At 46.1% G+C, this 14,965-nt stretch overlaps 1 protein-coding gene across 10 annotated transcripts in view; it reads left to right on the plus strand.

The window, feature by feature from the left end:
* The window catches only part of tenm3 (teneurin transmembrane protein 3), a 404,606-nt gene that overhangs the window by 339,035 nt on the left and 50,606 nt on the right, over positions 1–14,965 (plus strand). For all 10 annotated transcript variants that reach the window (XM_088372494.1, XM_088372486.1, XM_088372491.1 and 7 more), the window contains one exon: positions 872–1,002. In XM_088372494.1, coding sequence (XP_088228620.1) covers positions 872–1,002 — 131 coding nt within the window. The remainder of the gene's footprint in view (positions 1–871; positions 1,003–14,965) is intronic.

Genomic DNA, 14,965 nt, shown 5'->3' on the forward strand with positions numbered 1-14,965 from the left:
ATGGCATCGACAGAGACGTGCTTACGAGGCACAATTAGAGCTTTCTGGAAAGCCAGAATTCTAGCAGAATAGCAACGTGACAATGACGAGACAATGACGAGAGGGAACTTGACATGTTTAATGGTTTACATCAGTGGTTCCCAAAGTGGGCGGTACCGCCCCCCTGGGGGCGGTGGAAAGATCTGGGGGGGCGGTGAGGACGAAGGGGGCGGTAGGGGGGCAGTGAGGACGAAGGGGACGGTAGGGGGCGGCAGTCCGAAGTCAGAAGTTGAAGGGGGCGGTAGGGGAGCGGCAGTCCGAAGTCAGAAGTTCGAACGTTTGTTTGACAACACATGTGCAGTTGGACGAGTCAGTCGACGGGGGGGACGGATAACGATTTGTACACAACGTGCGGTAGGACGAGGGTGGGGGGGGGCGCTAGGAATTCACTGGGGAGCCAAGGGGATGCTAGTCTGAAAAAGTTTGGGAACCACTGGTTTACATCATCAACTCGGATACAGAAGATGAGGACTTGGATGGATTTGCGTGTGACTATCGATTAACAATAATGTGAGTACAGTACAGTACAGTACAGTACAGTACAGTACAGTGCAGTACAGTACAGTACATGGTTAAATACTAGAATAAAGTACAACTGAACTCATACAACTAAACTCACTGTCTTGCTTCCGTGACATTGAGAATAATTGTCAACATTGACAATGTGAAGCCCTTTGAGACTTGTCTGTGATTAAGGGTTATATAAATAAACTTGACCAAACTTGACTTAGCACAAGCTTCACTATTTTACCCACAACATTTTTTTCTACAGCATACTGGAAATTCATACAGTGACATTGTTGGCATGCTGTCTTTTTCTGTCAAAATCCAGGTGCCGCCAACCCAACTGTGGCGCGACGCAACATGACACTTCCAGGAGAGAACGGCCAAAATTTGGTGGAGTGGAGGTTTAGGAAGGAACAGACTCGAGGAAAAATCATTGTCTTTGGAAGGAAGCTCAGAGTGAGTACCACGCAAAATGACATTTCCCGTCTCTCCCCCTGCTGCCTTCACGGCCTCGCTAGACAATCGGAAACTACTGAAGTCTAACAACATACACGTTGCTACTCTAAATAAACTATATGTCAAATAACTATGACATAAATAACAAGTTTATTGAACTATCTGTGTCACTCCAAATCATTAAATCTCCTGACTCCGGAAGTCAGTGAATGGAACTCATTGTCAGTAAGGCTCCAATTATTCAAGATTCAAGATTTTTTATTGGCCATGTTTGAGCTTGCCAAACAAGGAATTTGACTTCGGTACATCTCAGCCTCTGTTCAACATTTAGGTGACTAACAACACTCAGGACATTTGCGAAAATTGACAAATATTCTCAAACATCCCCTGATCTTAAACTCCCACGAGTTTCCACAGCCATAGTTAGCCCTCATGCGGTTTAAAGTGAAAATAACACGTGAAGTGATCAACTATACTAGGAAGTAAGTAATGTGTTAATGATCAAGTAAAAATTTGTGAATAATTTTGCATATAAGTCGCTCCTGAGTATGAGTCCCCCCCCACCCAAACTATGGGAAAAAAACCTCGACTTATAGTCCAAAAAATACGGTATATGAAACCATTTAAGTGCATATATTATTATTAGAACATTAAATAATTGTTTCTAACATGTAAATAATACATTAATAGTATAAATAACATACAGGAAATTTTGTATAAATATTGAAAGTGTAAATATTATACGTGTGCGTGTAACATGTTAACAAGAAGTACTGCACAGGCTAACGAGTCAGCGGTAATATGCTAATTCGCGATCGTGCTAACACGCGGAAACAGACCTCTAAAGGAATGTAAACAAACATTTGGAGCAATACTACATTGTCCTAAAGGTTAGACGCGTTATCGTTCATTTCTCTTATTACATCGTCAATGACTGCTGTACCACTGTAACACGAACGTGAAACAGGAAGTGGTATCGCCTGAAAATGGCCTTCAAAATAAATCAGCCTACCTCAAATCAAAGTGGCTGAATAACATAAATAGCATGGAGAATTCTTAATACATACTGTAAATATGTTTTTAGAACAACTTTTATTATTATAATTTTTTTTATAACAAGGTACAAGTATGTGTGTGTGTGTAACATATGTAGATGTAGCTAAAGTATACTTACTGTTAATATGTTTTTAGAACTCTTATTATTATAATAACTTTTCTATAACAAGGGACAACACTGTAAATATATTTTTAGAACTCCTATTATTATAAAAAAATATATAAAAAAGTACAAGTGCTTCTGCTGGCGTGTGGGCAAGTTTCGTGCCATAATTCCTCAATTTAGAAGTTTTCTTTTGATTTTTAAACTTTTATTTTATTTGGAAAAATCCGCGATGTAGTGAAACTGCGATAAACGAACCATGATGTAGCGAGGTATATATATATATATATATATATATATATATATATATATATATATATATATATATATATATATATATATATATATATATATATATATATATATATATATGATGGAACGTTATTCATCCCACAGCGAGAAAATTTACTTGTCACAGCAGCGTACAAGAGTGCAAGAATACAAGTGCCAAAAAGGATAAATAACAGACAAGTACAAAGACTACTAGTGGCACACTAGTAGCGGTAGACACAAAACAATATTTTATCAGGCGCCATGCATGTTGTAGAGTCTGACAGCAGTGGGAATAAAGGACCTGTGGAATCTTTTCTTCCTACACCGTGGGTGTAATATTCTGCTGCTAAAGGAGCTGCTCAGGGACCGCACAATGTCATGGAGGGGGTGAGAGCTGTTGTCCATGATGGATTTCAGCTTAATTAACGTCCTCCTCTCACCCAGAACCTCAATGGAGTCCAGGGGACAGCCCAGGACAGAGCTCGCTCTCCTGACCATCTTATTTAGTCTCCCCCTGTCCCGGTCCGTACTGCCCCCACCCCAGCAACCCACAGCGTAGAGGATGGCTGAGGCCACCACAGAGTCATAGAAGGTTCTGAGGAGAGCCCTGCACACACTGAAGGACCTCAGCCTCCTCAGCAGGAGGAGGCGACTCTGGCCCTTCTTGTACAGGGTGTGGGTGTGATCAGTCCAGTCCAGTTTGTTGTTCAGGCGAGCACCCAAGAATTTGTAGTTCTCCACGACCTCAATGTCCGATCCCTGGATGTTCACCGGAGTGAAGTGGGGTGCTGTCCTCCCGAAGCTTACAATGATCTCCTTCGTCTTGCTGGTGTTCAGCTGAAGCTGGTTGAGCTCACACCACCTGACAAAGTCATTGATGACCGTCCTGTATTCCAGATCGTTCCCCTCCGATACATGTCCAACAATGGCCGTGTCGTCGGAGAATTTCTGGATGTGGCAGTGGGCGGTGTCGTGAGTGAAGTCTGAAGTGTACAGGGTGAAAAGGAAAGGAGAGGGCACCTTACCCTGGGGGATACCTGTGGTCTCTTCTCTCCTTTTATATATATAAAAAAAAAAAAAAAAAAAAAAAAACTTTTCCTCACCCCCCGTGGGTGGTCTCTTTTTCCCTTCAAGCTCGGGTCCTCTACCAGAGGCCTGGGAGCTTGAGGGTTCTACGCAGTATCTTTGCTGTTCCTAGTACTGCACTTTTCTGGACTGAGATGTCAGATGTTTTTCCTGGGATCTGTTTCAGCCACTCCTCCAGTTTGGGGGTTACTGCCCCTAGTGCTCCAATGACCACAGGTACCACTGAAGTCTTAACTCTCCAGGTCTTCTCCAGCTCTTCGCTGAGCCCTTGATATTTCTCAAGTTTCTCATGTTCCTTTTTCCTAATGTTACCATCATTTGGGATGGCTATGTCAACCACAACGGCTTTCCTCTGCTCTTTGTCCACCACCACAATGTCCGGTTGGTTCGCCATTACCATTCTGTCTGTCTGGATCTGGAAGTCCCAGAGGATCTTGGCTTGGTCATTCTCTACCACCTTTGGAGGTGTTTCCCACTTGGATCTTGGGACTTCCAGTCCATACTCTGCACAGATGTTCCTGTACACGATTCCAGCTACTTGGTTATGGCGCTCCATGTATGCTTTACCTGCCAGCATCTTACACCCTGCAGTTATGTGCTGGATTGTCTCAGGACCTTCTTTGCACAATCTACACCTGGGGTCTTGTCTGGTGTGGTAGATTTGGGCCTCTATTGCTCTGGTGCTCAAGGCCTGTTCTTGTGCAGCCAGGATCAGTGCCTCTGTGCTGTCCTTCAGACCAGCTCTTTCTAGCCATTGGTAGGATTTCTGGATATCAGCTACTTCAGCTATGTTTCGGTGGTACATCCCATGTAGGGGCTTGTCCTCCCATGATGGTCCCTCCAGCACCTCATCTTCCTTTGATGCCCATTGTCTGAGACATTCACTGAGCACGTGATCCGTTGAGGCCTTATCCCTGATGTACTTATGGATCTTGGATGTTTCATCTTGGATAGTGGCTCTCACGCTCGCTAGTCCTCGGCCTCCTTCTTTACGGCTAGTGTACAGTCTCAGGGTGCTGGACTTGGGATGGAACCCTCCATGCATGGTTAGGAGCTTCCGTGTCTTGATATCTGTGGTCTGTATATCTTCCTTTGGCCACCATATGATTCCTGCAGGGTATCTGATTACTGGTAAGGCGTAGCTGTTAATGGCTAGGGACTTGCTCTTGCCATTGAGCTGACTTCTTAGGACTTGCCTTACTCGATGGAGGTATTTGGCTGTGGCTGCTTTCCTTGTTTCCTCGTCAAGGTTGCCATTTGCCTGTGGAATTCCAAGGTATTTGTAGCTGTCCTCAATGTCTGCTATTATTCCTTCTGGGAGTGAGACCCCCTCTGTGTGGATTACCTTTCCTCTTTTAGTCACCATGCGGCCACATTTCTCAAGTCCGAATGACATTCCGATGTCAGAGCTGTAGATCCTGGTAGTGTGGATCAGGGAGTCAATGTCCCGCTCGTTCTTAGCGTACAGCTTTATGTCATCCATGTAGAGGAGGTGGCTGATGGTGGCCCCATTCCTGAGTTGGTATCCATAGCCCGTCTTGTTGATTATTTGGCTGAGGGGGTTCAGTCCTATACAGAACAGCATTGGGGACAGAGCGTCTCCTTGGTATATACCACATTTGATGGTCACGTGTGCAAGTGGCTTGCCATTGGCTTCAAGTGTGGTTTTCCACTGTTTCATCGAGTTGGCGATGAAGGTTCTCAGAGTCCCATTGATGTTGTACAGCCTCAAGCATTCAGTGATCCAAGTATGTGGCATTGAGTCATATGCTTTCTTGTAATCAATCCAGGCAGTGCTCAGGTTGGTACGTCTAGTTCTGCAGTCTTGGGTGACTGTTCTATCCACCAGGAGTTGATGTTTTGCTCCTCTGGTATTTTTACCAATCCCTTTCTGAGCAGTGCTCATGTATTGATCCATGTGCCTGCTGATCTTATCTGATATTATGCCTGACATCAGCTTCCATGTTGTGGAGAGGCAGGTGATTGGCCGGTAGTTGGATGGGACTGTACCCTTTGATGGATCCTTCTGGATCAGGATCGTACGCCCTTGGGTTAGCCATTCAGGGTGAGTCCCATCCCTTAGCAGCTGGTTCATTTGTGCTGCCAGGCGCTCATGGAGAGTTGTAAGTTTCTTGAGCCAGTAGCTGTGGATCATGTCAGGGCCTGGTGCTGTCCAGTTTTTCATTCCTGAGACTCTTCTCTGGATGTCTGCCACTGTGATGGTTACTGGGTTCTGTTCAGGGAGCTTGCTGTGGTCCTTTCTCAGAGCCACCAGCCACTGTGCATCCTTCTTATGTGATGCCTCCCGCTCCCATATATCCTTCCAGTACTGTTCAGTTTCCAGCCTTGGTGGGTCTGCTCTGCTATTATTCCCCTGCCACTGAGCGTACACTTTCGCTGGTTGTGTTGTGAACAACCTGTTTATTCGTCTGGCTTCATTCTCTCTTATATATATATATATATATATATATATATATATATATATATATATATATATATATATATATATATACTAATGATTTAGAGTGACGCAGATGGTTTGATATTATTGCTTTTATAGTAGCTATTTGATATATAACATATATCATTATATGGGCCTGTGGAATATTTTGAATTGCAACCGCCGTCAGCGGCGCGCACCTGGCCGGCATTGTTGACATAAAGGATGATCGATTGATTTAATGATTTGGAGTGACGCAGATGGTTTGATAATATTATTGCTTATATAATAGTTATTTGATATATAATTTATACACTGCTCAAAAAAATTAAAGGAACAGTTTTTTATCAGGGTATGGCATCAATTCAATTGGACTTTTCTGATAACGTTTTGGTCAGGTACGTGGCAGAAGGGGTTGTTAATCAGTTTCAGCTGCATTGGTGTTGATGGAATTAACAACAGGTGCACTAGAGGGGCAACAACGAGATGGTCCCCAAAACAGCACTGGTTTTGCAGGTGGAAGCCATTTCAAGTTCCTCCCTCTTAAACTTTTTTATCTCGTTTTCCACAAGTGTTGGCTTTAGCTAGAGTCATTATCACGACTGGGAGCATGAGGCGATTTCTTAACCCTCCTGAAGCTGCGCAGATTGTCCAACTCCTCCTGGATGGCACATCCACGCGTGCTGTTGCAAGAAGATTTGATGCGTCTCCCAGTACAATCTCCAGAGCATGGAGGAGATTCCAGGCAGTTACTCTAAGAGAGCTAGACAGGGCCGTAGACGGTCCTCATTCCATCAGCAGGACCGATATCTGCTACTTTGTGCAAGGAGGAACAGGTTGAGCACTGCCCGAGCTCTACAGAATGACCTCCAGCAGGCTACTGGTGTGAATGTCTCTGCCCAAACAGTCAGAAACAGACTTCATGAGGGTGGCCTCAGGGCACGACGTCCTGTAGTGTGCCCTGTGCTCATTGCTCAGCACCGTGGAGCTCGATTGGCATTTGCCATAGAACAGCAGAATTGGCAAGTCCGCCACTGGCAGGTTTACCCTGAGCACCTGTGATAGACATGAAAGGGTCTGGAGAAGCCAAGGAGAGCGCTATGCTGCCTGCAACATCATTCAGCATAACCGGTTCGCTGGTGGGTCAGTGATGGTCTGGGGAGGCATTTCCATGGAGGGACGAACAGACCTCTACATGCTAGAGAACGGCAGTCCGACTGCCATTCGGTATCGGGATGAAATCCTTGTACCCATGGTCAGACCCTACACTGGTGCAGTAGGTCCTGGGTTCCTCCTGATCCACAACAATGCCCGTCCTCATGTGGCAAGAGTATGCAGACAGCATCTGGAGGATGAAGGAATTGACACAATTGAATGGCCCTCACGATCACCTGATCTAAACCCAAGAGAACACCTGTGGGACATAATGTTTCGGTCCATCAGACGCCGCCAGGTTGCTCCTCAGACTTTACAGGAGCTTGCTGATGCCCTTAGTCAGATCTGGGAGGACATCCCACAAGACACCATCCGTCGTCTCATTAGGAGCATGCTGTGACGTTGTCAAGCATGCATACAAGCTCATGGGGGCCACACAAGACATCAAAAAGAATTTTGAGTTGCAGAAATTTAATTTAGGCAAAATGGACGAGCCTGCCACATCATTTTTTCACTTTGATTTTTGGGGTGTCTATATACTGAGCCCTCTGTAGGCTAAAAACTTTTATTTCCATCAAAAAATGTGGGATCCTTTTTTTCCTGATACATTAAACTGCCCATATCAGTATAGATACCCAACTTTTTCTTTTCACCATTGAAATCTGATGTGTTTTCAAAGTGTTCCTTGACAAACGCTTCATAGACAAATGTGTTTTGCCACATGGTGGGCCTTAATCGAGGAGTTAATGTCATCTACTGTATGAATAAAATGTCTGAAAATGTGCCTTTATTGGTATATTTACAGTACATTCCAGGATGCCAATTTAAATAATTAAGACTGTAGGACTGGCTAAGGGAGCTTGTATCCATCCATCCATCCATCTTCTTCCGCTTATCCGGGGCCGAGTCGCGAGGGCAACAGCTTTAAGAGAGATTCCCAGACTTCCCTCTCCCCAGCCACTTCGTCCAGCTCATCCCGGGGATCCCAAGGCGTTCCCAGGCCAGCTGAGAGACATAGTCTCTCCAGCGCGTCCTGGGTCATCCACGGGGTCTCCTGCCAGTGGGACATGCCCGTCCAGGAGGCATCCTGGTGAGATGCCCAAGCCACCTCATCTGGCTCCTCTCAACGTGGAGGCCGTTGCTCCTCTACTCCGAGTCTCTCCCAGATGACAGAGCTTGTCACCCTATCTCTAAGGGAGAGCCCGGACACCCTGCGGAGGAAACTCATTTCGGCCGCTTGTATCCGGGATCTTGTTCTTTCGGTCACGACCCATAGCTCGTGACAATAGGTGAGGGTAGGGGCATAGATCGACCGGTAAATTGAGATCATTGCGTTTTGGCTCAGCTCTTGTTTCACCACGACGGACCGGTACAGAGTCCGCATTACAGCCGACACCACAGTGATCCGCCTGTCGATCTCACCCTCCATCCTGCCCTCGCTCATGAATAAGACCCCAAGATACTTGAACTCCTCCACTTGGGGCAGGATCTCATCCCCGATCCGGAGAGGTGATTCCACCTTTTTTCGACTGAGGACCATGGACTCAGATTTGGAGGTGCTGATCCTCATCCCGACCGCTTCACACATGGCTGCGAACCACTCCAGTGAGAGCTGGAGATCACGGCTTGAAGAAGCCAACAGCACCACATCGTCTGCAAAATGCAGAGATGCAATGCTGAGGTTCCCTAACCGACACCCTCAACACCTCGGCTGCGCCTAGAAATTCTGTCCATAAAAGTTAAGAACAGAATTGGTGACAAAGGGCTGCCTTGGTGGAGTCCAACCCTCACTGGGAACGTATCCAACTTACTGCCGGAAATGCGGACCAAACACTGGCATCGATGATACAGAGACCAAACCGCCCTTATCATTTGGCTCGGCACCCCGTACTCCCGAAGCACCCTCCACAGAACTTCCCGAGGGACACGATCGAACGCCTTCTCCAAGTCCACAAAACACGTGGACTGGTTAAGCAAACTCCCATGCACCCTCAAGGATCATGCCGAGGGTATGGAGCTGGTCCACTGTTCCACGGCCAGGACGAAAACCACACTGCTCCTCCTGAATCCGAGATTCGAACTCCCGACGGACCCTCCTCTCCAGCACCCCTGAATAGACCTTACCAGGGAGGCTGAGGAGTGTAATTCCTCTGTAATTGGAACACACCCTCCGGTCCTCCTTCTTAAAGGGGGAAACCACCACCCCAGTCTGCCAATCCAGAGGTCCCCGATGTCCGCGTGATGTTGCAGAGGTGTGTCAGCCAGGACAGCCCCACAACATCCAGAGCCTTTAAAAACTCCACACCATATTAAACTTAATGTGCAGGGAACACTAGCAACACACAACTAATAATACATAAAATGGGACCTCTTACAGGGGGAAAGTTGGGAATGCGATACAAGTTACACGTAAAGCTCTGGAGGAGACATGACCCGGAAAAAAAACACTGAAAAAACAAGATCTCATCAACAATAGCCCAGTGCCCTCTAGTGGCCGGAGGAAACCTCTATAGCAGTGTTTCCCTATACTGTGCCGCGGCACACTGGTGTGCCGTGAGAGATGTTCAGCTTTGCCGTGGAATTGTCCAATATCAATTACGGAGCGCATTGTAAACAGGATCGCCAAACCACTGGTCAGTTCGCGCAAGGCCTGGTCAGCCACATGCTAATCGTGCATGCGTGGAGAATCGGAGAATCTTGAGATTTCATGTTGTGTTGGTCTATATTGCATCGGCTCATATTCAGTTTATGTGTGTGTTGCTGTGTGCTTCTGCTAACAGGGACAGACACTATGACGGTTGTGGTGCGTTTGTGATCCGATGGAAATCAGAGCATGCAGTTTAACCAGAGAACCTGGATTGTTAATTTTTCACCGACATAAAATACACAGTCAAGTTGAGACACCTCCACTGTGATAGGCACTCAGCTGCTGTTAGAACAGCAGAGCGTCTTTAGAAGTGACATTGCTCTTATTGTCGTAATATTTATAGCGCTACTCCAAAACAGTAAACAAAGTCATGTTGCTTATTTTGGATTTTAACCACAATCACTTTCAAAAGTTTATTCTTTACACTGTCTAAACATACTGTTTAAAACATTTTTAAAATATCACTTTTATTTAAGCGAAGAAATACAGGACTGTCTCAGAAAATTAGAATATTGTGCTGAAGTTCTTTATTTTCTGTAATGCAATTAAAAAAATAATACATACATTCTGGATTCATTACAAATCAACTGAAATATTGCAATCCTTTTATTATTTTAATATTACTGATTATGGCTTACAGCTAAAGAAAACTCAAAAATCCTGTCTCAAAAAATTTGAATATTTCCTCAGACCAAGTAAAAAAAAAAAAAGATTTATAACAGCAAAACAAAATCAAACATTTGAAAATGTCCATTAATGTACTCAGTACTTGGTTGGGAATCCTTTTGCATGGATTACTGCATCAACGACAGATGACAGCCGGACTCTGCATCGCTAAAGGCGGTGTTTGGGCAAGACAAGTTTAAAAAAAAAAAAAAATCATGGCATGGAGGCAATCAGCCTGTGGCATTGCTGAGGTGTTATGGATGCTCAGGATGCTTCAATAGTGGCCTTCAGCTCATTTGCATTGTTGGGTCTGGTGTCTTTCAGCTTCTTCTTCACAATACCCCACAAATTCTCTATGGGGTTCAGGTCAGGGGAATTGGCAGGCCAATCGAAGACAGTAATGCCATGGTCAGTACACCATTTACTGGTTGTTTTGGCACTGTGGGCACGTGCCAGATCATGCTGGAAAATGAAATAATCTCCATAGAGCTTTTCAGCAGACGGAAGGATGTAGTGCTCTAAAATCTCTTGGTACACAACTGCGTTTATTCTGGACTTGATGAAACACAGTAGACCAACACCAGCAGCTGACATGGCTCCCCAAACCATCGCTGACTGTGGGAACTTCACACTGGATTTCAAGCAACTTGGATTTTGCTCCTCTCCAGACTCTGGCGCCTTTACTTTCAAATGAAATAGAAAACTTGCTTTCGTCTAAAAAGAGGACTTTGGACCACTCTGCAACTGTCTAATGCTTCTTTTCCATAGCCCAAGTCAGACGCTTCAGAAGTGGCTTGACCATGGGAATACGGCTATTGTAGCCCATTTCCCGGACACATCTGTGAACAGTGGCTTTTGATACCTGGATTCAGTCCACTGTAATTATAATGTGATATATTTTTTTTATAATTAAATAAAAAATATCCATAAATGTGTGTACAACAAATGAAATAAAATACAATTTGAAATAAATATTTTTCGATCACAATAAAACCGGCGGTAAGGGATGCCGTCAAGCTGAAGAAGGAGTCCTATCGGGCCGTTTTGGCCTGCGGGACTCCGGAGGCAGCTGACAGGTACATGATGGCCAAGCGGAAAGCGGCTTCGGCGGTTGCTGAGGCAAAAACCCGGGCATGGGAGGAGTTTGGTGAGGCCATGGAGAATGACTTTCGGACGGCTTCGAGGAAATTCTGGTCCACCATCCGGCGTCTCAGGAGGGGGAAGCAGTGCAACGTCAACACTGTTTACAGTGGGGATGGCGTGCTGCTGACCTCGACTCGGGACGTCGTGAGGCGGTGGGGAGAATACTTCGAAGACCTCCTCAATTTCACCTACACGCCTTCCATTGAGGAAGCAGGGCCTGGAGACTCTGAGGCGGATTCTCCAATCTCTGGGGTCGAAGTCACTGAGGTAGTTAAAAAACTCCTCGGTGGCAAGGCCCCGGGGATGGATGAGATCCGCCCGGAGTTCTTAAAGGCTCTGGATGTTGTGGGGCTGTCATGGCTGACACGCCTCTACAACGTTGCGTGGACATCGGGGACAGTGCCTCTGGATTGGCAGACTGGGGTGGTGGTTCCCCTCTTTAAGAAGGGGGACCGGAGGGTGTGTTCCAATTACAGGGGAATCACACTCCTCAGCCTCCCTGGTAAGGTCTATTCAGGGGTGCTGGAGAGGAGGGTCCGTCGGGAGGTCGAACCTCGGATTCAGGAGGAGCAGTGTGGCTTTCGTCCTGGCCGTGGAACAGGGGACCAGATCTACACCCTCGGCAGGATCCTCGAGGGTGCATGGGAGTTCGCCCAACCAGTCCACATGTGTTTCGTGGACTTGGAGAAGGCGTTTGACCGTGTCCCTCGGGAGGTTCTGTGGAGGGTGCTTCGGGAGTACGCGGTGCCGAGCCAACTGATAAGTCTCTGCTTTTTGCAGATGACGTGGTGCTGTTGGCTTCTTCAGGCCGTGATCTCCAGCTCTCGCTGGAACGGTTCGCAGCCGAGTGTGAAGCGGTCAGGATGAGGGTCAGCACCTCCAAATCCGAGTCCATGGTCCTTGATCGGAAAAGGGTGGAATGCCCTCTCCGGATCGGGGATGAGATCCTGCCCCAAGTGGAGGAGTTCAAGTATCTTGGAGTCTTGTTCACGAGTGAGGGGAGGATAGAGCGTGAGATCGACAGGCGGATCGGTGCAGCGTCGGCAGTAATGCAGACCCTGTACCGGTCCATTGTGGTGAAGAGAGAGCTGAGCCAAAAGGCAAAGCTCTCAATTTACCGGTCGATATACGCTCCTACCCTCAACTATGGTCACGAGCTATGGGTCGTGACCGAAAGAACGAGATCTCGGATACAAGCGGCCGAAATGAGTTTTCTCCGCAGGATGTCCGGGCTCTCCCTTAGAGATAGGGTGAGAAGCTCGGTCATCCGGGAGAGACTCGGAGTAGAGTCGCTACTCCTCCACGTTGAGAGGAGCCAGATGAGGTGGCTCGGGCATCTTATCAGGATGCCTCCTGGACGCCTCCCTGGGAAGGTGTTCCGGGCATGTCCCACCGGTAGGAGACCCCGGGGACGACCCAGGACGCGCTGGAGAGACTATGTCTCTCAGCTGGCCTGGGAACGCCTTGGGATCCCCCGGGATGAGCTGGACGAAGTGGCTGGGGAGAGGGAAGTCTGGGAGTCCCTCCTGAAGCTGCTGCCCCCGCGACCCGACCCCGGATAAGCGGAAGAAGATGGATGGATGGCATTCACAATAAATACTCCGAATTGCCAAACAGAATGAAGGAACTCCTATTTACTTTTTAGTGCGCATGTAGTGCGAACTATTGGGCAGTAAGGGGATAAGGGTGGCCAAACGGACAGTCAGCATGTTTCTGGTTATTCAAGATTCAAGAGTTTTTTATTCGCCATGTTTGAGCGTGCCAAACAAGGAATTTGACTTCGGTAAATCACAGCCTCTGTTCAACATTTTGGTGACTAACAACAACACTCAGGACATGTGAAAAATGGCAGATATTCTCAAACAGCCCCTGATCTTAAACTCCCAAGAGGGCAAGGAAAAGAGATTTAATGAATAAGCAAGCAAAAGAATTACAAGTCGAAAAAAAACAAAGAAAACAAGACTCACCCACTCAGAACAAAAAAAGAGACTAAAGGTCTAAAAACCTATTTGATTGAACAAGTCGAGCTCTCCTTTGTTCCAAAATCCGAATTCTGTTTAAAAAAGAGGAAAGGTCCGGCCGTGAGGAGCGTAGCCAAAAAAGTAAAATTGGCGACTCCCCCTTTCTGCCCGGAGCGGCTGTGTCCTCTGCCCTCCTCGAAGCTTAAAATTTGACCAAGTCCAATTCGAAGACTCTGGAAATTCATCTTAGTAGATTTTGGTTCAATCTCAAAAAGAAAAAAATCCATCTTCGTTCTTTTACTCCGGGCAGCATCACGGCTATCACCCTGACTAGGAAGAAGCGCCCCGCTCTGCATTCGGGCATCATATTTATAGGCTTCTGGCATTACCTCATTGGAATATGTAGGTGAAAGGTCAGAATCCCTGCACCTCTGGTTGTCTTGGCAACCCTGCTTCAAGCAGCAACCACTGCGCTCGACAGCCACCGGCCACCGGATGCAGATGTTTCCTGTTTTGCTCGTTCTTTCCCTATTAGCCCTTAATGTCTCCTCACAACTTAATACATTCAGGTATGGATGGAACACCAATGTTAAATACAGGTTGGACAAAACATTGCAACATTAATCACATATATCTTGTCTAATAAAGATCAATCTCAACCCATAATAGTACTTAACATAATAATGGGTTCCTCCAACTTAAACAGATATATTGATATTGCTCAAGCTGTTACATCTTAAAATTATGGCATAGCAAACTCATATTCCAAAATTGTGCATTGCTACGTGTTTGAACAGGTTGTGTCTTCCCAATTGCTAACAATTTAATTTATTAAATTTGTTCATTTCCATCAGGTCACCCCATGTCAAGCTTTAACACCATCGCCTGGTGAAATTTTGGAACTACTACATGTTTTGGGATAGCCAATGTGCCTGGGCCAAATTCAATACCTAATTTTACACCATCTTGTACCACCATGCCACTTGACACTGGACAGCCACCCGGCCGAGCGCCGGCCCCCGACTTCAATCCACGGAGGTGAAAGAAAGCTCCGTAGAGTAAGACCAGGCGTGCGTAAAAGCCACAATAGTTTTTCAAACGTTTTGTATCACTCCAAATCATTAAATCCTTCAAACTCTTCGTCCTCCGTGTCACTTACAAACAAAGCCGCTAATGATGCCGGTAGTACGTGGGGCAAAGGTCATCCCGTGATCGAATCTTTGTTCTTTATGTAATCAACCGCCGCGCCACTGACGTCACTTGAAATTCAAATTACAGTAATCCCTTGCTACATCACGGTTCGTTTATCACAGTTTAACTTTTTTTTAATTTTTTTTTATTTTGAAAATGTGTGAAAAATTCACATATAAGTCGCTCCTCAGTATAAGAGTATAACCCAAACTATGAAAAAAAAAAAACGCGGCTTATAGTCC

This window comes from Syngnathus floridae, chromosome 4 (assembly GCF_059516105.1).
Source record: "Syngnathus floridae isolate MCC-2025c chromosome 4, RoL_Sflo_1.0, whole genome shotgun sequence".
Taxonomy (NCBI): domain Eukaryota; kingdom Metazoa; phylum Chordata; class Actinopteri; order Syngnathiformes; family Syngnathidae; genus Syngnathus; species Syngnathus floridae.